This window comes from Bemisia tabaci, chromosome 7 (genome assembly GCF_918797505.1).
Source record: "Bemisia tabaci chromosome 7, PGI_BMITA_v3".
Classification (NCBI taxonomy): domain Eukaryota; kingdom Metazoa; phylum Arthropoda; class Insecta; order Hemiptera; family Aleyrodidae; genus Bemisia; species Bemisia tabaci.
Window position 1 is genome coordinate 366278 of NC_092799.1, and position 27636 is coordinate 393913.

Below are 27636 nucleotides of genomic sequence, written 5' to 3' on the forward strand. Positions count from 1 at the left end.
AAGGAAAAAAGGAGTGAAAAAATACAGCGAGAAACAATAAGAGAGGCCTTTTTTGTGTGAGTGTTTTTTTTTTTTTTTTTTTTTTTTTTTTTTGCTGCTGATTCGGCTTATACTCCATTGGGAGCCCACAGCCTTTAGAAGATTTAAAGGATATAGTATAGATACCAGAGCAGAGGGTCTAGACGCATCCTCGGAGCCGAATGTCGTCGGTCCTCCTACCGTACTTAACCCTAGTCTGCCTGAGTCTCTGAACCAACGAGAAAGCCTGAGCGGGGTCAATTTGACCCCAGCTGAAAATCAATTAGTTAGCTATGTTTATTTTCATGTTTTTAGTTAATATCAGTGCTTTAACCTTACAGGCCTTAACCATAAAGCATATCTAAGTTTTAAAAAACACGGCGCAGGGTATGCAACCATTTTATCACACACATGTTGACATGTTGTTCTCAGCATGAGAAAAAAAAAATCATAGGGCTACTAAATACTGGAAACGAAAAAAAATCTGAAAAATTTTGCTTGTTTTATAAGTTTCTGAAAAAAATTTAAAAAGAGAAAAGTGAATACACCTTCAAAGTAAGCTTTTGTGATGCTAAATGGTAAAATATATGTTATAAGGATATCTGACCCCGCTCAGGCTTTCTAGGGGTACGCGTGAATTTTTTGATCTCTCATGCACATTTTTTTTTCCCCTTCAAAATCGTGTTCCTAGATGTTTTTGTAGAGCTATTTGTGAATGACAAAAAATTTCGTGCATACCACGAGAAATGGCAACGAGTTGAAACTCCCGTGGGGTCAATCTGACCCCACTCAGGCAGACTAGGGTTAAATATACTTAGGACGGGTCTCGACCGCACTAAAGTCCGGGTTATTAATGCTTCTGATTGGCCGGTGGTGTGGTTTGGACTCATCGATGGATGTTTCATTTCTGCATGTGTGAAAGAGCCGACATAATTCCACCCCTGCTCTGGGACTTTCAAATTTCAAGGTTTATTAGGTCTGAGAAGCATCAGTTTCAGCAGACCCATTTGTCGATGCCGTGAAAATTTCTGGCCACCACAGGGATTCAAACCCGGTAATCATTGACCGATGACCATGATCGGACCTACTAAATCAACCTGGACGGTGAAGGGATGAAATTGAAAATGACGCCCAAGTTTTATAGCTCGCATTGTTTCGGAGTTAACGAGTTGCCTCTTGTGATAACAAAGGTAACATTCGCACGCATGACAAAATCAGGAGCATGTCCAGAAAATGAGGACATTTATTTTTGAACAAGTACGGAAATTAGGAAGGAGTGTGGAGCCCGACGGTTCTGCACGCTTTTTTTGATTCATTGCGGCATAAGCATACTTCACATCATGTATCCCAATTTAATTTCTTCTTCAGGTCGTTTAGAAAAAAGATTTGATCAGAAGGTGCACTGAACTTTCAGGAGGGCGATAGTCTATCAGGAAAAAGCCAAACTTTTGATTTCATCTTGGGCTGACATTTAATCATCGTTTATTTTATATTGAGTATGGAGAGTTTTGAAGAAAACCCCAGTTCCTATTCAAATATTTGGATGGATATAAAATGGAGCCATGAAGAGAAAGTTTTAGATCCTCCTTTATTTTTAAAAAAAACTGTCCACTCAAAGTTTATCACGGAAAAAAAAATTGCTGAAGTAACATCCCGGATGTTAAACATCTGCGCGACAACTCTTGAATGTTGTTATGGTCACTCTGGCTGTTACAGTAACATCCTAGCTCGTTGAATTAACAACCATAGCGTTCATATCAACATTCGAGAGTTGTCGCGTCAATTTTTAACATTCGGGATGTTACTTCAGCAATTTTTTTCCGTGTATTCTCAGTTTCTGCCGGTAGCACGCGAAAGAAATTATTCAAAAAATGTTCAACTCTACCGTTGCATGCTTCGTCTGAACCAATAAATGGCGTGTCATTCTGTTCGTAAATCGATGGCTGAAGCGCGAAACCACGTATCTACATCGCTGCGTTTCAACATTTTCGCTCCTATTTTATTTTATTATTTTTTTTTTTTTTATTTTTTCTGGAGCAAGGTAAGTTATCTACATAGCTTGAAATGTATACAGAATATTCTCTTGACAATGAAGAAAAATCAAGAAAGTTGTCAAGGAATTTCGGTGACTATAGTTTACCAATGAAAAAATAAAATATGCCAGGAAGTCTGCAACGTCGCAAATGGAGATACGTTTTTCACTTTGGTCATCGTGAACTCATCCACTTCAAGTTTGCCCTCAGTTTCAGTGCACTAGGCAACAAATCTCCCGGGGAGCGCAAATAAAGCAGATATCTCGCCTATTTTTCGATAGGTATTCTTGTAGTTTGCCTTCAATTTAGCCGCATAGGCAACAAACTCACCGGAGAGCACGAATAGTTATCTATTCGCAAAATAGCAGTTTTGTTGCTCCTTTCTGGATAAAACCTATTCGCAACCTAAAGGGCATAATTGGACTAATAAACCAGTGCACGGTGAGTGTTTCTGCTCGTAGGTTTCACTAGAAGTTAGTCCGCAGTTTCAATACATATATACGTAGATAAAGGCTCTGTCAGAGTGCGCAAATAAAGTGAAAATAATACTCTTTGAAACCCTCACATTTATATCTTGCTGTAATTTCGATTGAACCAATGAACGATGCACCGAACCTCAAATGCTAGCGCTTATTTAAAGTTCGCCTTCAATTTATTTGCCGTGTAGGCAACAGACCGAGATGAATGGTCTAATGTTCATTGGCAGGCTTTGTTCTGATTCAGTTTCCTTTTTAAGTTGCAAAACTATTCGAGGACGTATTTTTATGTTACACTTAACGAGCAGTGCGTATACGTGTATTTTGAGCGTTCACCTCGTTAGTAGTGTGCGCTCTTTCCCGTCGTTTTGCAGCGGGTATGTTACTAATGGATCCATTGGTAAAGGCCCGCACTGCTCCATGGGGGACCGGCGCCATTTTTCGTGGCGGGAGGCAATACCTAGTTTCTCAATTTATTTATGTACCATTTCTACCTTTTCTCTCCTATTGTGTCCACTTGATGTAATGCCTGTAGGCTTTTCTTTGAGAAATTAATATCTTTACGTTTTAAAACTCTGCAACGTACTTTTATTCAATGACTCTTTCAAGCATCGTTCAAATTTTTAGTCGTCGGAGATCTAAAAAAATTGTTGTGTACAAAGTAACCCTTCACTACATGACCCCTATATTTTACTCTATGATGACAAGCCATTCCTTATGTATGTATGTTTCTTAGGTTACGCTCCACGTCTAGGTCAACAGCGTCTTGCAGCGCTCTCTTCCGTCCGCGCAAAACAACTTTTACATTTTAACATCGGAACTCCCCAACGCCTCCCCCGCGCCAGATCGAACTACTGTAAATCTGAATTACAATGCGTTGTTGGTGATCATAAGAGAATTTGTGAATTTGAAGTGTAATATTTTCTTTTTCCCGTCGCCAATCGCCGACGGGACGGTGTTGACGCACTACATTTTAAGTATTCCCACAGTCTTATGAGCGCTAACATTCATTTCTTAATAATAAAAAAAAAACAAAAAAAAAAACAAAAAAAAACAAAAAAAAAAACGAATAAATGGACGAGGTGTTACGGTGAACGCTCTCGAACGTCTTAACGTTTGAACCGTCGTCTTGTTAGTCGTTAAGTTATTTCATTTGCCCCACTAAGCTTTTCCCTGGTATACCAATCGTGTGTTCCTCTTGATGCTCCATTCTAAATTTAATCTGTTATCAGTCCCAAAACTAGCAAAATCACCATCTGAAATCTATCCTTCTGCATCATTAATGACGAATTTCTAAAGACCGAGTCTTCAGTTTTTTGCGGGTTTTTTTTTTTTTTTTTTTTTTTTTGCTGGATCGATTTATCATGAGTGGCGGTAGCCACCACCGGGCAAGTAACCTATCCTCCAACAATTGGCAACACAGCACAGCCCGGTCGAGGCAACGACACCATAGTTACACGAACTTGGCTTATTTGGGTTTTTAGTTTCATGAGTGGCGGTAGCCACCACCGGGCAAGTAACCTATCCTCCAACAATTGGCAACACAGCACAGCCCGGTCGAGGCAACGACACCATAGTTACACGAACTTGGCTTATTTGGGTTTTTAGTTGCGGTCTCAAAAGCTTTTCAAAGCAACGGAGCGACGGATTTTAGAAATTTTGGTGTCTAAAGATGCGTCTTGATCCCGTCTAACGAACTGTTGAGTTTCAAGGAGGTTGATGATTTATTAAACAAGATAATTACGCATATGTGCCTAAAATAGCAAAAAGTATCCACTTTGACCATTTTCACGCTCTGTCAAAGCTATGGAGAATACGAGACATCGGAGCCCTATATAATGTTATATCAAAAGAATTGTCATGTTCCCGTGTAGTGCGCGTTTAAGTTTCATTAATAACCAAGGCATCCTAAGAAAAATATTGCGTCTAAACTGCTTTTCGGTTGCAATGGGCGACCCGACCTGCTGACGTTTATCATTGAATTTCTCGCTTACACTATTCTGGAATGAAATTATGGTTATTTCGAGGGAACATCCTGAAGTTATGAGGATTCTAAAAATTATATATGAGTAAGGGTTTACTTTTACCGTTTAGGCTGTAGCTTTGATTATGTCCCAAAAATCGTAAAACCCGAATTTACTAACACATACACACGGTAGAGTGACAATGTTAGTGCTCTCTGCAGTCAGCATCTCACCAGCGGAACAACAAAACAAACCACGAATGTTAGGTTAGTTCCTGTTTCACAGAGCAACAAAAACGATCGAGACAATATGAAATCATTTGGTTTCAATGATTTCAATCCATTTACGACTTCAACGATGTTTGTGACAATCATTATCATCGTGTTTTACAACCTGGAGCAGAAGTCTATCGCCTCATTGTGAAGTGAATTCTGAATATCCAATCTTAGAACTCGAAACCTCACCATTCTATTCTCTCACTGTTCTCTCTTCATTTTTGGCTCAAGTCAAGCGATTTAAAGTCGCTTCACTAAAATTATGTGATCTTGAATCCATTCAAGAGTGTGAAGCTCACATTTTTCTGGCATTGCAGCCTTTTTACTCCTCAAATTCTACGGATATGAGTCCATTTCGCTCAAGGTTTTTCTGAGCGATACCAAGTGTTTATACATTTAAGATAAGTGAGGTTTGTCTTTTGGTTCTTCTTTTAGCAGTTTTAAAGTAAATTAGGTATTACAGTACCTTCGTCCAGTTTTGTTTCCTTGTTTAATGTTTGTTAAGAGTCTTTCTACGTGAACACTCAAGGACATACATACTTACGCTCAGGTACCAATACCATTGTTTTTCTCTCACGTCAGGATGTACCTTTAAGCATGCTAATTTACCAAAGAAACTCCTCCAGTGATAAGTAATTTTAAGCTTTATTACGAAGTGAAAACCTCTCTGTGTGGTGTCGCTAAATTTCTCAGATAAGTCTCAGTTTAGACACGTAGAACAGACGTTCACTTTTGTCCGTTACGATCCCTGCTCTTATAGCTTCACATCTTACTTTGATCTCTGATTCATCGATTAATGGCACTTTTAGTTCCATTCATCATCAATCATAGTTCAAAGCTATCTCAACGATGAATCATCAAACGTTATATCAAGGAAGACATTTTCTGCTGAAAGCTACGACGGAATTGACATTGCAACTCAACTTACGAAAGCATGAACCAAGACATAAGAATCCGTCTCAAAGTGAACATTTTTTTCAACTCATCAGGCAGTTTAGCAGGTAAGAAATCTACAGTTGATTAATTAAGGATTACCAGATTACATGCACACTGGTTTTCCAACATTTACGGTAGATAGGGATATTTTTATTGATAATGATTAATGACGAAACGAATATATCAATACCATGGCCAAACTGGGAAACTACTTACCGCAATCCACAAAGTTCAGCCTCAAAGACTTTCAGAGTATTTTCATTTCTCTGCTGATAAATAATTCAACATAATTTCTGAAAATTGTGTAATTAATGACTTCGATGCGCAGAATATTCTTTTCTGGGATTTTAAGCGTAGTGGTCACTAACTTTTCCCTGATTTTGGAATGTCCTCTTTTGACATTAGGTGTCTCAGATAAAAATTCTTTTCACAAAAATTTCAAGTTTTTACTTGACTTAATTTTAAGTGTTTAGTCTCTTTAAACTGAAAAGTCCAATTTTTTTACTGGGAGAAGGAATTTCAATGCTCCGCAGCAAAACTACCTGACATATTTTCACAGTGAGGAGGGCTTTATTTCCTAACTTTTACAGAACCTGTCACCCTGTCTATCCCTCAGAAATTCAGTGAACCAGATGAGATTCAATGAGGGTCGTTGATAACTTTACCACTAAATTGATACCGCTTACTTAAAGGATTTTGGAGGGAGCAATTTTACCTACTAACATTGTTGTCAAACAGGGTTTATTCATCAGAGCCCTGAATTGAGGAACCAAGAGAAAATAATTTGTTTTCATTTACTCCTCAAAGATGATACTATGACCATGATGCAGGTCAGTACCTATGAGAACTATATAGATCTCATAAAATTTCAGTAAACCTTGTCGCTGGGGGAAAGATCTAATACATACTGAAGATAATTATCGAATAATGTACTCTCCTAAATATAGACAAAAATTACAATGAAAATGTTCATTATTTGATGAAAAATAAAGTACAAAAATTTTCAGAGTCTCAGAGGACGCCAAGAACGCCAAAAAATCTTAAAATAATTTCCTTTCACAAACAAAAATAAAAATGACACTGAACATTTCTAGCAGGGCTTCTTGATAATCAGAGAACAAAAATTTTGAGAGCTTGACACTTTTAATCCTTACAATTTTTAGATTGTAACACTAATGATGTCTGGGAAGCTATTGAATGCCCTGATTTCCAAACTTCTATTACTCAAGCAGCACACATTTCTTTGGATTTCAATTCCATGGTAAAATTATTTCTATTGCATTGTAGTGTTGAGAATGTTGCCTATTTACTCATTGAAGGAACAATTTTTAGAGCAATTAATTTGAAATAAGTACCTACCGTAGTTGCAATTTATCATTGAATTTCTTCGTATTTCTTTTCTTTCTTCTTTTTCTTTTCTTGGGATTCTACAATTGTATTTCTTTTCAGGGATATCTACAGTTGTGTAGATTTTGATTTTTAAAACTAATCTCTTTTTAAAACTAAGAGAGCGTTGAAATAATTATCACTTACCATGTATAACTTTCTGCAAAATTTGCCTCAGTTGATGTTCTCATAAGTTCAGTTGTAAAGTCAATTCAGCCATAGCTTTCCGAAGAAAATTTCTTCTTCGATCTAACAATTAATGATTAATCGTCGAAATAGCTTTGAACTGATTAATTAAAAATGACAGTCAAGGGTGTAAAAAAATAAGACGGATCCGAGAAACTTTGCTACACAGCAAGGAGATATCCACTTCATAGCTACAAGCATTAAATGGATTACATTTTGCAATTAGGAGCCACTATTTCTGGTCCATTTTAGAAACAGATTACATGCTATTGGTTTCTCTATGCAGATATGTGTTTTTATGGGAGAGCCAGAGGTAATGGTTCCTTATTGTAAAATGTAATCCAATTCCTTCACAAGTGGGGGACTTCATTTGGTAAAATAACAGTTTTCTTGCAAAAATGAGATGATATAAACTCCAAAAAACCCAAAAACTTGGGTAAAGAGACTCCGGGCAAGTCACCATCCTCTTGCCAAAAACCTCCAAAAGCTCTTCTTTGTTCCCCTCTTCAGTGGAAAAAGAAAATATCACACTACGACAGTTTCCATTTCTGTCATAGAGTACCCCAAGCGGACCAAAGAACGGAACTCTTAGTCGTTTACACATTTACGTATTTAACAAAATCTCCAGGAGGTCACAGACAGGCTGGCAGCCCCTCATTGGACCAAAACGCACACCGTACCATTTTTTCCTTGTAGGTATGTGCCTCCAAAGTACATGAAATGACTCCTTGAGGGGCGGGCAAGTTTGATTGAAATTCACGTTGTCCTCTGAAAATGAGCTAAAATTTTTACCTTGAAGAAGAAGAAAATCGAGTTATCATTTTCTTCCATACACGGTAGGTATGCCTATGAGGTATGAGAGGCACCAGGAACGCCTTCCAAAATTATTGATGCAACCCGCACGACTCCGAAGTCAGCGGAAACTTTCTTGAAGCGTCTCCTAAGATTTTCCCTACGCAATAATCCCCTTCAAAAATGAATGATGCAACAAGCGCGTCCTGTTTGACCACGAAAGCTCCTCAGATGAGAAGTCTTTTGGTCTGGTCAGAAAAATATTCGAACTTTATTTTTCATCTTCTCTTCTCATTTCCCGCATTGACGGAGGCGACATTTTTTGGAAAGCATGACGCGCCCGGCCCAATGCGTAAAAAAAAGTGCGAATAGAATATGACCTTCCATTATGAATGATCGTTCAGGAATACTTGTACAACAAAGACGGCACTGTTTATTTGGAAGTGTACAAAGCCTCCTCGTAGTCATAATTGACTTTTTCCATTCTGATCCCGTACTATCAGTTCGGAAATTGGCCTCATTCTCAGTGAGCCCGAACATCTGTTTCCTAAATATTTTTAGTAGTCTATCTACAGGTTGATCCTCAGTGAGAGCATTGGGCCGGGCGCGTCATGCTTTCCAAAAAATGTCGCCTCCGTCAATGCGGGAAATGAGAAGAGAAGATGAAAAATAAAGTTCGAATATTTTTCTGACCAGACCAAAAGACTTCTCATCTGAGGAGCTTTCGTGGTCAAACAGGACGCGCTTGTTGCATCATTCATTTTTGAAGGGGATTATTGCGTAGGGAAAATCTTAGGAGACGCTTCAAGAAAGTTTCCGCTGACTTCGGAGTCGTGCGGGTTGCATCAATAATTTTGGAAGGCGTTCCTGGTGCCTCTCATACCTCATAGGCATACCTACCGTGTATGGAAGAAAATGATAACTCGATTTTCTTCTTCTTCAAGGTAAAAATTTTAGCTCATTTTCAGAGGACAACGTGAATTTCAATCAAACTTGCCCGCCCCTCAAGGAGTCATTTCATGTACTTTGGAGGCACATACCTACAAGGAAAAAATGGTACGGTGTGCGTTTTGGTCCAATGAGGGGCTGCCAGCCTGTCTGTGACCTCCTGGAGATTTTGTTAAATACGTAAATGTGTAAACGACTAAGAGTTCCGTTCTTTGGTCCGCTTGGGGTACTCTATGACAGAAATGGAAACTGTCGTAGTGTGATATTTTCTTTTTCCACTGAAGAGGGGAACAAAGAAGAGCTTTTGGAGGTTTTTGGCAAGAGGATGGTGACTTGCCCGGAGTCTCTTTACCCAAGTTTTTGGGTTTTTTGGAGTTTCTATTTAACTATTGCTTTTAAGCGGGTTTAATGGGTAATAAAAACAATGAATATGATTTTCTCCGAGTATGATGTCAACTTATCTTTTTACACTCGCTGAGGATCGCTTCCTGGACCCGTCGAAACGTTTCCCTCGTAAAGCATGGGAAGATTAAATAAATGTGCTACCCGTCGGGCTATCTTGGAATGTTGTTTGAGTTTAGGTGGAGCGGGGGTGTGGTGAGGCTATGAAGGAAAACAGAAACATCTCTTGGATATTTTTCGTGCTTTGAATACGCAGAGTAGAAAACTAACAAAGTGCTAGAAGATATGAAGGGTATCTACATAGAATGGATAATTGAGCGATTGATGAATACAACGCAACGCGACATTTTTAATACCTATTGATTCTTCGAGTTATACAAAAAAACGAGTTGAGTTTCATCTCGCAAGAAAAATATAAAAACTTGCGACAGTCCACGCCAAAAGGGACATCATAGTATAATCCTCATTTAAGCTCAAAAAGTTATAAAATACCGCAACGTAGGTTAGTAATATACCAAAAATTTGATGAAGAAAACTGCCAAAAATGTCAAATCAAATTAGAGTTCTGAAATTTGAGTAAGGGCAGCTCACAATTGGATTGCATTTTGGAAAAGGAACCACGAGCATTGCAATGTTGCCAAGACTGTGCAACTTCTTTGGTCTTGGAAAAAAACTGATTATCCATTGACAGTTTCTATTTTACTCGCTGTAAACTGTGAATCTAAGACAACAATTACCAAGTAAATTTCGTATTTTTTCATGATTTCAGTTATTTTTCTGCAAAAGATGAATTTGCACAATCGTAGCATCATTGCAATGCTTCTGGTTCTTTTTTGCGAAATGCAATCCAATTATTATTCGTTTTGAGAATTAGCGATTCGAAGTTTCAGTCTGTCAATGAGCAGTACTCCATACTGTCAGTCTGCCAATTTTGTCTCCCTCATAATTTTCCTATGTCTCTCCATACATCCTCAAAAAATACTAAAATTTTCAAAAGTTTGCAGTAAACCGTTAATCACTGTAAAAAGAAAAAGAAAGAAAGAAAGAAAGAAAGAAAGAAAGAAAGTAGTAGTAGTAGTAGTAGTAAAATAATTTTATTTAGTAGTGGTAAAATAATTTTATTTTAAAGCGGTGCTTTAGCATCTAAGGCCATTTACACCTCTAAAGAAAGAAAGAAAGACGCAATCCGCTTTTTCAACTCTTCCAAATAAATGATACCTTACCAGAGTTTGTTTCTCGACTTAAAGTTCCTTTTCCTATATGAGCAGTCACTTATGCTGAAGCTAAAAAATGATTCCATTCTACCGTTGTGAATGAATAAAAATGAATGGGTTAGTTGCTCTGGTTTGTGTTTTAGTGGTTCACAAGCTTAAAGATTTGGCATAGGTAAGTCTCTACGTCCGATTTTAACGGAGATGTCGCCCGTCGAAAAATACGGTGAATGACGTCATCCACCGGGGTAGTGCGTCCCGTGGTCTCTTTCACCTTGGTCGCATCCGTGTCTCACGTTGAGTAACCAAGGCAAATGCGTGTCTCTAACTCTCACTGACTGATGAAACGATGGAAGTTATACCATGAAATGCATAATCGCGTGGTGGATGACGTCGCATGCGATGTTATTCGTTGAGTGATATCACCATTGTTAATGGACGTAAAAACTTGATATTGGAGCAGATGTCATTATTTTTTGCTAATCTACAAACTCAAAGCATAAAAATCCCTTCTATGACTACCAGAGACAAGAGACCCTTCGGCGTCTTGGCGGCAGGTGGAAGCTTTTACTTTCGGGGATTCAACACTTCCTTGAGGACAATTATAAAGGAGCAACAGTCATCACTCTTTTTTCGGCTGTTGACCTACCTACATGGTGGATGATGAGCTTCGGGTGACGTCATGAGCAAAACAGGTTTCCCAAACTTTGGCTTGTTTGCAAAACGAAACTGCCACCAACTTGTTAAACATCAACCATGTAGGTAAGTCAACAGTTTTAATGTTGAAATCCCGAATATAAAATCATAGCCAAGATACGAGTGCATGGTCTCTTGTCTCTGATGGCTACACATTCGTAGGCTGTGCCACGAGGAAGTCACCGAGGAAAAAGAAAAAAAGATGACGTCGCAAGGGAGAGAAATGCACGTCCCTGACGACGTGGAGCATTGAAAAAGTCCCATGAGGCCGTAAAAATCCGCACAGACAGGATTTTATTAGTCGACGGACATTTTTACGACCGTTTCCACGAGATGATACACGCGTGTCGCCGCTATATCCTAGGTATATTTTAACTTAAACCAATAAAAGTCAATTATTTCCTCGAATGGTCGGTTAAAGCCTGAAAGCACCTATTTATATATCGTGGATGACGTTTGCCCTCGTCGTGAAATTGAAGTCCAAGACTTATACTCAAGGAAAGCACATGCAAAACGAAAAGATCTCATCTTAAAATACGCAGTCGACAGTGAGATTTTGATTTCAGGAGAAATAGATCATAACCCTATGACCAATTTCAAAAGATCCCATTTCCTAGCAGATTATGATTTGGGGGCTAATGAGACGAAGTGCATATAGTGCAGTTTTTCCTATTTCAAAAAATACGTGTCCAAAGATTGAAAATTGTATGGAGTCTTATGACGGAAAGAAGTTCTAACTCACTTTTTGATGCTTGAAATTGGATTCTAGTAGTGATTTTCTCATAGAATAAAACTCAAAATTTTTTTTCCTTTTTAAATCAGAGCCCAGATTCCCATTTTTTTGTTTTGTTTTTGTTTATGCTTCGAAAGCGGGAAGAAGACTGATGAGTTCCGGAAAATTATGCCCAAATGTGCCAACAGAAGGCGGCCAGTCCCACCCCCCGGCAAGACCAGAGGGATCGACCTGGTCACCCAAGCACCCAACACACGCGAGAATGAGGCATGCTCGATGGTCAGCAGCGTGCAATTGGGTTCGGACCGCGACGACAAGCCCCTGCACTCCCTCCCCCTTCATCCCCCTACCCCTCCCCCTCCCGCCCTCCCCCTCCCCCTCCCCCTCCCCCTCCCCCTCCCCCTCCCCTCCCCCTCCCCCTCCCCCTCCCCCTCCCCCTCCCCCTCCCCCTCCCAGGCCCGCCACAAGGGAGGGGGGGGGATACTGGGTCCCTGGTACCGGGGCCCGGTCCCCGGAGGGGGCCCGTGTTACCCGTGAAAAACCACTACGAATTCACATGCAACCCTTGTTTCGTAAGAAAAAGTGAAAAATTTACCCTAAAAATTTCGCAAAAGATGAATAGATTTTCAGAAACACGCTGGGGCACTGTGGAATTCTTCTTAAATTTTCAAAGAGGTATACTTCTCGGAAAATGTCTATCTATTTTCAAGATTTTCAGTACGGAGGGATATTTTTAGTAACTGCGTTTCATTTTCCTCCGTCGTCAGATGCTAAGAGTCTGCAGTCTGGGCATCCTCCACTTCAATGGTTCATGGCTCAACTCCCTTGCCGTAGACAAACGAAGGGGGAGTCCAGGGGGGCCTGGCCCTCATAGAACTGAAAATAGTATCATATGCCCCCCCCCCCCAAAAAAAAAAAGAAAAAAAAAATTCCATATGTTTTGAATGCAACACTTCGCAAGTATTTTGTGCTGAAAGTAGAAAAAAAATAAAAATTATTCCGTAGAAATTGATGGAAAAAATCTTTATGGAAAATTAAAAATGCGTCCGATTAGTCGTTTAAATTCGAAAATTTCTCGTGGGATGCCCCTCGGACCCCCCCCCCCCCCCCCCCCCCCTCCAGGCTTGGGGCCCGGACCTTAAAACTGGTACAAGGGCCCGAGATGGGATGTGGCGAACCTGCAGGAAGGCTATTTCCATTTAAATCCTCCGTCACATTTATACGGCGCAATGATACAACTATTTGAACTCTCCGGAATGCGTGAGGTATCACGCCGCATTTGAAGGCGTTCTCAAAATAGCCAAGTTCCGATACCTGGATTATCGTTTTGCATAGTTCATATTCTTTTGTTATATTCCGTGCCCCTTGTTGAATTATAATCCTCGTAGAAAAACCACCCACTTGCTAAATACAATTCTAGCTGGAGCGCACTTCAGCTATGCATTCACCACTGCAAAAATGTCAAAGGAAATCGACAAGCACAGCGTGCATGAAGGCGGACCCGGCAGCCGGCACATGGCGGGGATACTGGGTCCCTGGCACCGCGGCCCGGTCTCCGGAGGGGGCCCGTGTTACCCGTGAAAAACCACTACGAATTCACATGCAACCCTTGTTTCGTAAGAAAAAGTGAAAAATTTACCCTAAAAATTTCGCAAAAGGTGAATAGATTTTCAGAAACACGCTGGGGCACTGTGGAATTCTTCTTAAATTTTCAAAGATTTATACTTCTTGGAAAATTTATATCTATTTACAAGATTTTCAGTACAGAGGGATATTTTTAGTAACTGCGTTTCATTTTCTTCCGTCGTCAGATGCTAAGAGTCTCCAGTCTGGGCATCCTCGACTTCAATGGCTCATGGCTCAACTCCCTTGCCATAGACAAACGAAGGGGGAGTCCAGGGGGGCCTGGCCTTCTTAGTACTGAAAATAGAATCATATGCCCCCCCCAAAAAAAAAAAAATTCCAGATGTTTTGACTGCAACAATTCGCAAGTATTTTGTGCTGAAAGTAGAAAAAAAAAAATAATTATTCCGCAGAAATTGATGGAAAAATTCTTTATGGAAAATTCAAAATGCGTCCGATTAGTCGTTTAAATTCTAAAATTTCTCGGGGGATGCCCCTCGGACCCCCCTTCCTTCGTGCTTGGGATCGGACCTTAAAGCTGGTACCAGGGCCCGAGGTGGGATGTGGCGGGCCTGAAACCTATTGGTGGATATCGTCTTTGATGTCGTACGATTCTTACTCTTTTTTTGGCATCATTCGTATACCTCTACTCGAAATTTGCAGGTAACATTCTAGATTGCTCAAATCACCAAAACCATAATCAAAATAATACCCGCTGATGGAAATTGCAAATTTCGAATGTTGACTACTTAGATAGTTCCATCAGATACTTTACTTCTATTTGGTGTCATGGAAAAATTAATTCTAATGTACTGGTTGATTTATTCATTAGTAGAAACTACAACGACTACAACTTTGGAAACATGAAGCTGGTAATTATTTGAAAAGTGATCAAATTCGGTCATTGAAATGGAAGAACGTAAGAAGAATTGCTGTTGACTGTAGCTACAGCACAAGAGAATCGGTGACTGTTTGTTTTTTTTCCCCCCAATCCCCTCTCAGGATAAAGAGACGTAAAGTACTGAATGAACTGAATATGTAAAACTTTCTGAGAGACTCTAAATTTTCAAAATTTTCCGCAAGTCCTTCACTAGGTTGAAAAATTCTGAGACCCGGCAGCCAGCACGGGCGCTACTTTCACCTATGATAGGACCATGAATTGACTTTCGATTTATTACCTAATGACCTTGTTCCCTGATCACTTCACGGTTCAACTTCCTGAAGCGCCTCGCACCTTAGAGTTATGCGTTTCAGGTTATACTCTTAAGATTTTATATTATGGAGTTTTATAGCGCGTAGCAAATATTATGCGTAGTGCGATTCTTCAGTTATTGTTTTTCCCGGTGCCGCACGAGGAGAGTGCCAGTGACTATCGCTCCGCTGACGTGAGGGCGTATCTAGATTTCCGCATAAGCCCCAGAAAGCGTGGATTTACATTTACATGTGAAATAAGACTCATTAGGAAATAGAGATGCGCCCTTCCCCCAAGTCAAAGGGGTGACGATACAGGAGAGCACTACAGAAAAATTGTACCGCTCTCTAATTGGTCGAATTGGTCGGCGAGTTCTAGGCTTCCGTGGTGGTCCCTCCGATCCTTGTTCGGTCCAAAGTAAACCAACAGGATAGCGACAGAGTTCTACTTGTGATAACAATTTTCTCGTACATCTAACCTCTAAATTGAGTTCTGATCAGAGTTTGATAAATGAATTTGCCGAAAAATACACTTTCATTGTGATCATGATTCATGCCTCACGTGATAATACGAATTTCTCTCGGTGGTTTGTAGACTTCGGAGCACATGAGCCCCTTTGGAAGCCTGAAATTGATGAACCCATCAATGGGTGGCACAAAGATGGCATTACTCTCAGGAACATACATGGGTACTCCACGCGCGACGAGTGCAGTATTTTTCTGATCACGATGAGGATCGGGATTTTTGAATTACGACAGGGCTCTGTATTTGTGCACAACTTGGGCCGAAACCGGTTTCAAGCTTTGGTTCATCCACCTCAGCGAGGATCCCCCCTCCCCCTCTGCCCTCTTCCGAACACCCGCGCTGCGCTGCGCCGCTACGAGCCCCCTTGTCGATTCGTCCCGAGTTTCCCTCGAAAACAATGCGCTGCGGCTTCGCCGTCTTTCCGTGTAGAATTGGCAACCAGGTGAACTCATTTCTCTCTATGCTTCCAGCCGCGTCAGGTACATTTATGCTATCGTAATAAGGAAGAACGCCATAAGGGCCTACAGACGTTCCCATATTTCCTTCAATGATAAACGAATTCAATTTCTCAACATTTTTCTTCCAATTTTCCATACAATTTTGTTAGCAACTTCATCGAAAATATCTGCACATTTCAAGGAAAAATAATTTATACATGACTTTCCTCAAAAATAAATATTTTATCGGGGGAGATTCGGAAACGTCTAAAGGATCATACAGCGTTTTTCCTTAGCATGACTGTAATATGGACGCTGCATGCACGAGTATTCTGCCGTGCTAAGGAAGAGCGCCATATGAACCTTCAGACGTTGCCACATTTCCTTTAAAAAACCTTCATTTACTGGGAAAATCGTAAATTTTTTGCTTCAATTTTTTCAGACAATTTTGTTCAAAATTTTGTCTAAAATGTCTGAAAATGTCAAGGAATAATACGCATGATCATTCTCAAAAATACATGTTTCATGCGGGATAATTTGGCAACTCTCGAATGATCATACGGCGTTCCTCCTTGGCACGGCAATATTGGAATAATGGTATCTGGGACCCGGGTGGATTGGATTCGCTGAGACCAGGGCCGGATTTACCTACTTGCCGCCCATGGCCCATGCCGCTAGTATTTTGCCGCCCCCTTCTCATTCGTTTTGAAACATCAATGAAAACCATCAAATGAACGTGCCAGGGGGGGAGGGGTGCATAAGACGCGTTTACTCGTGTTGAACACATTTTTTTGGGAAAGCCCCGTCAACACTACTAGCAAAAATTCACGGAACTTTGCGCGAAAGTTAAGTTTTGTAAACTTATCTCTGCGTGTACAAGGCCTTCCATTCACAAGAAATGAACGAAAAAATTATGAAAGAGCAAACATAAATGTGGATTAATGATATTAACTTCCACCGCCGCGCCTCGCAGACCGCACTGTGTTTGACGCAATGCGTCAAGTATTCACACAGACTTGTAGGCGCCATGCGTCTCACGCTGATCGCACTGTGTTTGCCGCAATGCGTGAGGTATACATGCATTCTGGTAGGCGCTATCCGTTTAACGCTGTCCGCAATGACCGCGCTGTGTTTGATGAAATGCGTGAAGTATTCGTGCAGTCTTGTAGGCGCTAATATGTGTTACATGCCGATCGCCGCGCCGAGGGCTTCTCCTTTTCATCTCAAGTCCTCGTCATCATTTCTCTCTAGGTAACTCGCGCCGTGCCAGGCCAAATTGCATGTTCGGTTTCTCTCTTAACTCGACTAATTAAAGGTGCTGCCTCTTGTATCACTGAAAGACGACAAAAGTAGAAATTACTATACTCTCAGAAAATTAGAGATTTTGTCACCTTTTCTCGTTTGTAATTTTTTTTTCTAAGTCCGATTTTTTTTTTATACCTACACTGAAAAAAAAATATTGCTGAATTTGCCTTGCACGCGGGTATTTCATGGCATGGTGTAGCTAAAAAACGAACGTGCAAACCATGCAGGTAAAATCGCTACACACATTTCAGCTAACTCACACACACGCGTGTGGGTGATTTTGCTCTCTGAAAAGCCACGTCTGTTACCTTTTTAGTTATTCTTCCGTGAATTTCGCTATTTTTCCGTAAATTCCGCTATTTCAGCCTGACTATTGAGCTATTTTTACTGTTCGCAAAGTACCAATACCAAAAAATGCAGTTACACTTCCAAGCCACTCGATGCAAGATTATAACTGCATGAAGGCGCGCATATGTAGCAAATCGGTGTAGCAATTCGTGCTAGTCGTTCACTTGATTCAACACTGTGCACGGATAAGAAAGCTTTACGAAGTGAAGCAAATTTTGCTCCACCCTAAATCGGTGAATTAGCAATCCTTTTTTTTCAGTGTACATTTACAAACTTGCAAAATTTGCCGCCCCCTAGAGATTTGCCGTCATGGGCCGCGGCCCATGTGGCCACCCCCTTAATCCGGCCCTGGCTGAGACGCATCAGGGAAAGAACAATGTCCCGAAAATAAATTATTTGTGTACAAATTCATATTAAAATCCCGGAATTCTTTCTCTTTCCCCTCCGTTGTTTGAAAATTGGTAGTTCACGTAGGTTCGGCGTCACTTAATAAGTAGGTATTAGACAAGGGTAAAAAAAAACTGAAATTTTTCTTTTATCAGAGGTCCGCAAAAATATTTTGGATCTTTTGAAAGAATACGGAAGAGAATGACACGTGGAATCCTTGGTTTTCTTGATGGAATTTTTATCTGGAAGTAAGGAAAACAAAGAAACAACAGCGGAAGGAAAATCAGTTTAAGAATTCTAGACGCCTCGACCTAAAGATTGCTAAAATTCTACTGATGCACTTATCTTGGAGAAAATTTAAGAGTATTTTCCTTTGAAATTGTTAAGTAAACCAAATTGAGTTTTAAAACTAATGCTCTGAAAAGGGAAACATTACCTACCTACAGACAAAATCGTGAGTTTCGCAGAAAATCAGTAATTTACTTGAATAAATTTTGCAACGCCTAAATGTGTATCATTATCGAGGTATGTAACTATTTACTCTTGCAATTAAAATACCTATCGATGAAAATGTATCACAACCTCCATAAAATCCACAACTTATATTAGAACATTGAAGCCGAGGATCTATCTGCAACCTTAACTAAAATAAAGTTCTGAATTTTTCAAGTTGCCTTCAAATCAGTGTGAGACTATTGTTGGTGCGAGCGTGTTGTGCGTGCCAGTTCTGTCAGTGTGTAGTTAGTGTAGTTCGTGCCCTATTTGAAGGCGTTGAAAGCACTGCGCTCTGTTAGCGAATGATTGTAATGCAGTGTTTTGCTGTTTTGTTTACATTCGAAAATCGTAATCGCATTCCTCTCATTCGTGCGAGAATTGTAAATTCTAATAAGTATATTTACTCAAGAATTTCGTTCAGTGGGTTATCTAAGATTGTCTCTCGTGTAACTGTCTACTGAATAAGTAGGTAATCATGGTCCTTTTCCTTGTGTGCCGGTCCAGCACATTTGCTGCCAATGCAGCCTTTCTTTTCCATTCTATTGCCAGCATTTCTCTTTTCGTAGGTATGTCAAAATGTCAGTTTATTTATTTGAAAATTGAGGTGTAAAAGACTCACATCTGCGGGCCGATTATTGAAATTTAAACCAGCCCGATAAGACATCGAATTGCGATATATTGCATGGTTAAGATAGGGCTATGTCTTGTCGTGTCGGGCTGACATAGTTTCAATAATCGGGCCGCTGGGTAGGTATGTCTTTAATCAGGGTAATGCACAAGCAAAGATTTTACATTGGTACATGCTCAGCATTATGGGGGAGTGTGCGAATCCCAGAAGTTGTCGCAAAATCCACACTATTATACCTGTTTCACTGCATTTATGGAGTCATTGTAACCCTTTCAGCAGGCCTGCTATCAAAGCTGTAGCAGCACAACCAGAAAATCGAAGCTAAATCTTAATAATGAAACATATCACATCTTGATGTCCCATCTTGACCAGACTTAAGGCTATCAATCAGCCTGCTAAGTTCTCAGTGGTAATGCAAGTCACTTCACCCCTCGTTTCCTGTGTATTTACAATCTAGTCGAAAATGAACTTGTTGCTGAAAAGTTCTCGTTTAATTTCAGGTGTACCAGATAGCATACGTGATTGTCAAAGCTGCCATCTCTCCCAGGCCTGGAAACTGGATTTTAGAGAGGTCTGTAGATGGAGAGACATTCAGTCCTTGGCAATACTTTGCCATCTCAAACGAAGAATGCTGGACCAAGTATGGGCTCCAGGCATCTCATGGAAATCACGCATTCCAATATGACTCGGAAGTCATATGCACTTCCTACTTCTCTAGACTTAAACCTCTTGAAGGAGGGGAAGTAAGTTTCTCTTTTTGATTATTTTTCAAATTTTATCAATCTGTGAACAAATTGACACATAATTCAATTTACTCCGGGGAGATTCTCAGCTCGCTTCATCTTGACAAATTCAAAACTTTTGGTTTTTCAATGATTTGAGTGGTTATTTTTCGAATGTTGAGAAGGCTCCTCCAAAAATGTCCGGGGAAGTTTTGTAGTCTTGGCTTCTCTTTGGACCTTGGATCGTCATCTGAACCAATGCCTGAAAATATATCAAATCTTGTCTAATATTTTTAAAATAAGATGATGGTAAGACTAAAAGTGGGTAGATAGTGGCTAGGAAGGAAATGGCTGGACTAATAAAACATCCTGCCCAGCAATAGTTGTTGAACACTGCCATGCTGAGGAAAAATGCCGCTAGAACATCCAAGTATTGTCTAATTTACTCTCAGAAAAAACTTATTTTGGAGGAGTGTTATGAAAATTTACTCTCAGAAAAAACTTATTTTGGAGGAGTGTTATGAATCTTTTTCATTGATTTTTTCAGACACCGTAGATTAAATCATAATCTTAATTCTCTAAATAAATTCGAAGAAAAATACTCTTATGTTTTCCTGAAATTTCGTGATTTGTCAAAGGAAGTTTGGCATTGTCTGAAGTCTCATATAGCGCTCTTCCCTAGCATGGCAGAATTGGTTAGAGCGTGTTAGAGTTATGTTGCTGCCATGCCACTTATGGTCAGACAATATTAATGCTGCAGTAATGTGTTTGTACTTACAGTTTCTCCATACTTACTGGGACTCCATTAAACTTTTCAGTCATGCAGGTGTTTTTAATCAACCGTACATTTGGTTCATTTGCTCAGTGCAATTTCTGCTATATTCATGGTTTAGCAATCTATCTATCTCTGTAGATATGCCAAGGAAAAATTTCCTGTCTATCAAAAGCTATTGCCTCACTTTAACGCTTGTCTTCAGTCTGTTGAAGGACTTATTAGTTAGCAATGGTTAAAATCCAGTCTTTATACCTACAGCTATATTTGAGAAAACTTTTCTTTTCCAACAGATTCATACATTCCTTATCAAAGGTAGACCTGGTGCTAATAGTTCTAGTGATGAATTGATGGAGTTTACAAGAGCGCGCTATGTACGTCTCCGGCTTCAGAAACTGAATGTACCCACAGAGCGCATGCTGTCGCATCTACCGGACAAGTCTTACCACCGTAGTTTATTCTATTCAATAAAGGAGATCTCAGTTGGTGGTCAATGTATCTGTAACGGTCACGCTGCCAAGTGTCGCCACAGTCGCAACGGAGTAAGTACCTTTTATTTTCTTTTTTATAGGGTTGCCTCCGACAAAAATTTTATCTTTACCTAATTAATTCATATTTACTTTAGATCTTGTCTCACAATACGTCATTACAAAACACCCCCAAATGTCACAGAATCATTTCATAAAAATTATGATTTTCTCTTCTATCAGTCAAAATCAGGAGGTGAAAGAATTTTTCTCTTGAACCATCCACATGAAAGAATAATGAAAGTATTTTAATCATCTTTTTTCTTTACATTGATGTTTGATCTGCAATACACATTTTGTGCAATTATAGGTACTGATTACCAAAATTATTTTCTTGAACTTTTCTCCATCATGATCATTATGGGCTTGGTGGGCTTTAGGATTTTTAGCGCTAAAAAGGCTGCTAGTAGCTTTCATATAGATTTGAAATGTAAGCTTAAGAAGGTAGAGGATTCTTTTCACCCAGTTCAAATTTCTAATTTTATTGCTCAAAAATTTTGTAAATTATGACTCTTTTAAAGAGTAACAAAATTGAAAGAAAATGAACAAAGTAAAGATCTTAATGCTCCAGATCTGCCGCCTTGCCTTTGCAATCCCCCTAGGCCTGCCCTAACTCCCTTAAATACAGCCCTTCCTTTGAGGTTGTTTTACAACAGTACAGTTTTGAAAATAAATTTATCCCTTTATGTGGTAAACAACCTCAGTAGGTACAAAACATTTTAAATTTAAGTTGCTGTTACCTCTATAGGTATTAATGATGTCTTATGAACAGGTTTGAAGTTCCTTTTTCTACAGTCATTTGTGAAGCATGTAATAGAGCAATGAATTTCTTCTTCATCCAGCAAATTTGTTCTCAGTCCAAATGAACGTTGAAACTTTTTTGCTTCAGCATACGCATTCAAAAGTAACGTGTAATCCGTGTTGCAGGAATCGACCTGTGAATGTCAACATAACACTTGTGGGGGAAGCTGTAACGAGTGCTGTCCACTGTTCAACCAACGACCATGGCGGCAAGGAACGATTTACAGTGCATCGCCCTGCGAGATGTGCCAGTGTCACGGGCATGCAACATCTTGTGTCTACGATGCAACAATCGATGAGGCCAAGCTCAGTCTTGATATAGAAGGCTACAACAACGGAGGTGGAGTCTGCACTAACTGCACAGTAAGTTTCAATCCATGCAGCAGACAGAGAGATGAATCAATAAAATATCGTTTATCCATAAAATTGATAAATGATGAAGGTTTCAATTATGAATTCGAAACCTGGAAAGCTATAATTCTTGAAGATAGTAGAAACAGTGGCAAGGTGTGAATGATCGATCATCGATGTTTCCCTATTTGAAACTGTGGTAAAAAATCGATCATGAAGGTTTTCGTTGCATACACCCTTTTCATCGATCTTTTTCCATAGGTTTAAGTGGCAGATCAATCAATATGTCGTAAAGCACAACTGCGCCACTGAATAGAAATTTCTGAAACTATAAAAGTGGATGCACCTAGATCCAAAATCTTGGTGCACATGACTTTGGCTTCTTTTCTGAACTTTTTTATTTAGTTACGTGCCTGACCCGAGAACGGAACCTTCTTCCCTATAGATGTTCCATGCCCTCAGGAAGCTGCTATGGGAGTAAAAAATCTGGGCCGTACACTTTTCCCATTGTACGCTTAGGTTCACCTCTCTCAGACTCCACTATTTTGATGGGTCTTCAAAAAAAAAAAAAAAATTTATATCGCTCCTCAGACTTTTCCTAGTGTTAGACGAGAGAATTTTCATAAATTCTGAAAATTGACATTTCTATGAATTTTTTTTAAAATAATAATAATAATAATGATAAATAGCATTTAAGGCTGTGAGACTCATTTTCTTTATTTTCTTGAAGAATAAGAAGGGAAACCCCGTATCTGTAGGGATGTAGAAGAAAAGGTTAGGAAAAAACCAAAAAGGTTTCTGAATATTCAGTCAATCCTGACAAAAGTGCACCTTGAGGTCCAAAAAACGTTATTTTGAGGTAAACTGTTTTGAAGTTTTGAATTCTTGGCAGGATTGCATCATTTGGTGCGTCACAAAACGTTGCATAATTTATTCAGTAATGATTGGATTTTACAAAACTGGGTCTCCGATTATTAGAGCTAAGAGTATCCTAGAATTCGATCAGATAGAAATGTGAAAATTATTTTTTGGATCAAAAATGACTCATGACATCTCTCAAGTTTTTCTTCTCCTTTCATAGTTTAATATTTTCAAGGCTAGTCCTCCCCTTTTAATCTACCATCTTTTTTTTAAAAGAAAATCTTGTAATAATTCAATCATCTGTCATTTGATTGGCAGAAACACACAACAGGCATCAATTGTGAGCGCTGCGAAACAGGCTGGTATCGACCAATCGGAGTAAGGCCAGATGCTGAGGTTCCGTGTTTGCCTTGCCAATGCAGTCCTGTCGGGTCTGTCGGCTCCTGCGCTCCTGATGACCTCGGTGGCAAGGTGAGTTTTTCTTCATTCTTCATATCTGAGAAAGGATAGGCCATTATTCTTTCAGATGATGTAGGTATCAATGTTTCCAATTGCAATATGTAAGTACTTTGCTCTGGAAAAATAATTGAGCCACTTCCAAGCTTTTTCAGGCGAGAAAAACCATCTTTCAAGGAACATCGCTTTGATGTGGGGTACCAAGTCTAATATTAGATTACCGGATACCAGATAATTTGCCAAGATATCGTGCCGGAGCTAGACCGCACCGAATGCAGATAGTGCTTTTTGGCATGAAATAAATCTCCCGATTTTGGGCAAGGCACACTGTGTATTAGACCATCGAGGCGGTCATCCACGATGTGTATGCCTTTGTGCTGGCAAGCTCCTTATTTTTCTAAGACATGCGATGAGTCGGCCCCCCAAAGCAAATTCTAATATAAAATGACCTGGCAGTTGAGCAGCATAGGTTTCATTGGATTCACGGTGTAATGGGCCGCAATGTCCAGGAAGAAAGATATTATGTATTAGAAGTGTACACAAGACAAAAGTGGAAAACAGCGCTGCCAACCTCACACTTTGAAGAGCACCATCACAGCTTGCCGGTCTAAAGTCATAGCATTTCAAAGCCTGTCTTGACAGCAAGTTGTTATTAATCTCTGTTAGTAAGGATCTCTAAATGTAAAGGAGAAATGGATTTTCAAACCGTTCACGAATTTAGTTGGCTTGTATTTCGATATTGTGATAACAAACTTCTGTGACATTACAATAATCGCTGAGTTATGCTCAGACCAAAAACGTTACCCATGGGGAACTCACGCACATGTTGGTGGCATTGTTTTTCTTGTCTTTTCCACCTGCATGTTCGTTTTTGAAAGTGAAAGACGCAGACTTAAGGAATTAAGTATCATGTTGCGATCATATTAATTTGTGGAAAATGCACCTAATTCCGGTAAGAACAGATCAAAGCGCGCCGAAAAGCACAATAATGCCACCAAAATTTCATCAAAATTCTCATGGCAGAAAAAGCACTATCCAGCGGGTCCAAAAACCGGAAAGTGCGATTAGTCGGTCGGATACAGATATCCGCGAAAATCGTATCCGCCCGGAGCCGGATATCCAGAATCCGGTCGAATAATCCGGCAACCCGGATTGCCGGCTCAGCTCTAATTTCAAGCCACAAATTTGACTTATTTCTTGTATATTAAGTGAAAAGGAGGGGAAATTTTGAATTATCGTGACGGAGATATGTGGTTCTGCTTTTTGGCCATCCATGTCTCTGTTCGTAGCGTTTTAGACTTCCTGTCATACTTAATTTTGTTAATGAAAAACCACTTAACATCATTTAAAAAAAAACCTATGCAAGTTTTTTTTCTCCATGCAAAGATCATTTTGTGAAAATTCCAAGCCATGATATTGGCTCAGTCTCTTTTTGTGAAATGAAATAGGAGCAGTTATTTTGAAACATCGCAATCAAGATGTGCATTTTTGCAGTTTCACTGTCAATTTGCAGCATCTGCAGCTTTGAGTAAAAAAGAGGTAAATGTATTTTCACCATTTTGCATTATCTAGAAGAAATAAGAATAATTTCAGAGCATCAAATATACAAGCCATTAAATGTCAATCCTTTTGTATTGTCTTCTGCCAGCTTGTTTCTATCTATCGCTATGTTAATTGAATTGGTGAGAATGAATACACACAAACTCCATAACTCGAAAATGCTCAATTTTCATGAAAGGCAGTCAATTTTCATAAAGGTCATTGAAGTTAGCGCATCTGTTCCAGCTTATACCTTTAAAGTGTCCTGAAGTGCTTATCCTTCAGCACGAAAAATATTTATCTTATGCCAGTTTTTTCACCCACTGTTTAGTTTTTTGTGTCCAGATTATTTTCATTTTTTTGAGTTGGTGTGTTTTCATTTTCACTGATTCAATTCGCATTTTTTGTTGATTGACATTGGAATCAGCCGCAAAAATCTTGGGATTTCAATGTATCCAGAGCTTAGTTTCTAATTGTTGCTCTGTTTAATCTTCATCTTCACTTTTTGGTTTTCTAATGTGTTTGTGAGATATCTTTTCTGACAATTTTCTCTTACTAGGTTGCTGGCTCCTGCGAGTGTCTTCCAGGATTTGCGGGCGAACTATGCGATCGCTGTGCTATTGGTTTTCACAACTATCCAAACTGTGTACCATGTTCCTGTGATTTTCGCGGATCAAAAGAGTCCTCCTCATGTAATAAGCATTGTGATTGCAAGGTAAACAAAATTTTGCCTTCTCAAAGAGTTATCTCAAGAGTAATCACAAAAGAAAAATCAATATTAACATTTTTCATCTTTCTTTTGTCTGTTCTTTTTTACTTTCATGTCCGTGCATGGATACTCATGACTGTCAGACATTCTCAAAGTAAATCCATCATAGCTAGGCCCAATCTGTTTTCTTTTTCTCTCTCTTTTCCTGCGCTCAAAATTAAAGGAATGATAGTCTTATCCTACTGGTTCCTAATCAGCAACTAGCCTTTGGCAATGCTTCTTTTCTCCCTTTAGAAGTAATTTCTTGAACTTTTTGATTTTTTGACTAAATTGTACAAAGGAATAAGTATATTAGAACCCTAATGTAGAACATATTAAACTTTACTATTAGAACCCTGTAAAAATTCCTTGCTACTGCCTCATTCTTCAACACGATTTTAAAGAGCAACCTCGCATTGCCACCACCATGTAAAACCAATTTTTTGTGGGGTATGCATGATATCCTCTGTTTTACACCTGCAAATTACTCCTTTCTTTATTTAATTAATTCATTAAATTTGTCAACATTTCTTTCAGTCGAATGTGATGGGTGCCCAGTGTGATGAATGCAAGCCTGGATTTTTTGGCCTCTCAGCAGACAATCCAGATGGGTGCTCACCATGCTATTGTTCAGGCATTTCGAGCACTTGTGAAGACTCATATGCGTACAAATTAGATAAGGTTTGTGAGCAAGGATTTCTTCCGTTTTTTGTCATTACAGTCAGTTTCAAGTTTGATCGCCCAAGTTTCAGTGAGTTGTGCTGTACTCTTACTTTTAATGAACTTAGGAAGTAAAAATGTCTCATTTAGTAGATATTCATCGCCAATAGGCCACTAGACAACATTTAAATTAAAGGCCCTTTTCTCATGCCTTTTCTTCAAAATTTTTTACACAGGAAGCAATTCATGCAAAGGAAATTCAGAAATCTGCTTTTCAGCTCCTGAGCGGAACACAAATCAAACAAGTGATATCATTTGTATTTTTGCCATCTTACTAAAAAATACTTACATCATATTTAAGACTTGATTTCGAAACCTGTTGTTTTTTTATCAGTCATAAAGTCATAACTACAAATACTTTCAGGCTTTAGCTACGTTTGCTTCCTTATTTGAAAGGGTATTTTGAAATTTTTGCAACAGTTTTTTTAAACTTTGAAATTCTGATATGAGAGCTCTATCATCAGCTGATTTTGAAAAAAATTATTAGCAGTCAACTGTCTAATCCTCATTTGATTCAATGGTGAAGTTTTAGGTAGAATACTTGAGACAAAAATAACATCAAAATCAGCCAAAAAATAACATAAAAAATTTCCAAACTCTAGACCTGAGTATGTCACATTTCTCAAATTTTTGGCTCTTCCATTCACGATTCTGTTGCGTTGTTCAATTCAGGTGGACAGCCTTAACGGATGGCTTGTTTGTGATTTAGGCGTCACTCGCACAGTATTGCCGACGCTGGACATCGAAACTAACCAACTCTACATCGGCAATTATGAACTGCCAGGTGTCGAAAGCTATTTTTGGCTTGCGCCGGAGGTCTATCGTGGCGACAAAGTCACTAGCTATGGAAGCAGGATCCAGTTCCACGTCTCCTGGGTCGTTATGCGTGGAGACACCAGCGGCAAACCTACTGAAACTCCAGATATTGTCATCATCGTAAGTTGATTTCATTTTCTCATTTTCACTGTTCGGCTGTGAGATATGTATAGGTGATGGAAGATGGCAAGATTTCTGACGGTTCATAAAAATTGTAGGGTTAGGAAACTCATGGGAACCTGGAGAAGCCAAGGATTCATTTGAAAAATCAGGAAATTTTTCAAGTAGCATGTTAGTTCAGAGTCAGTGCCGTTCAAGACAGTGCAG

The 27636-nt window shown here is 39.4% G+C and overlaps 1 protein-coding gene across 2 annotated transcripts in view; it reads left to right on the forward strand.

Annotated features, from left to right (window-relative positions):
• Positions 1 to 27636, forward strand: part of wb (wing blister) — a 104845-nt gene that overhangs the window by 31102 nt on the left and 46107 nt on the right. The window contains exons 1-8 of one of the 2 annotated variants that reach the window (XM_072302895.1): positions 18651 to 18934; positions 19497 to 19739; positions 20784 to 21032; positions 21945 to 22181; positions 23349 to 23501; positions 25585 to 25740; positions 26311 to 26454; positions 27166 to 27429. In XM_072302895.1, the coding sequence (XP_072158996.1) occupies positions 20841 to 21032; positions 21945 to 22181; positions 23349 to 23501; positions 25585 to 25740; positions 26311 to 26454; positions 27166 to 27429 (1146 nt within the window). In that variant the 5' untranslated portion in view covers positions 18651 to 18934; positions 19497 to 19739; positions 20784 to 20840. Of the gene's footprint in view, positions 1 to 18650; positions 18935 to 19496; positions 19740 to 20783; positions 21033 to 21944; positions 22182 to 23348; positions 23502 to 25584; positions 25741 to 26310; positions 26455 to 27165; positions 27430 to 27636 lie in introns of those variants that run through there. The other variant, XM_072302894.1, reaches the window with a different exon arrangement.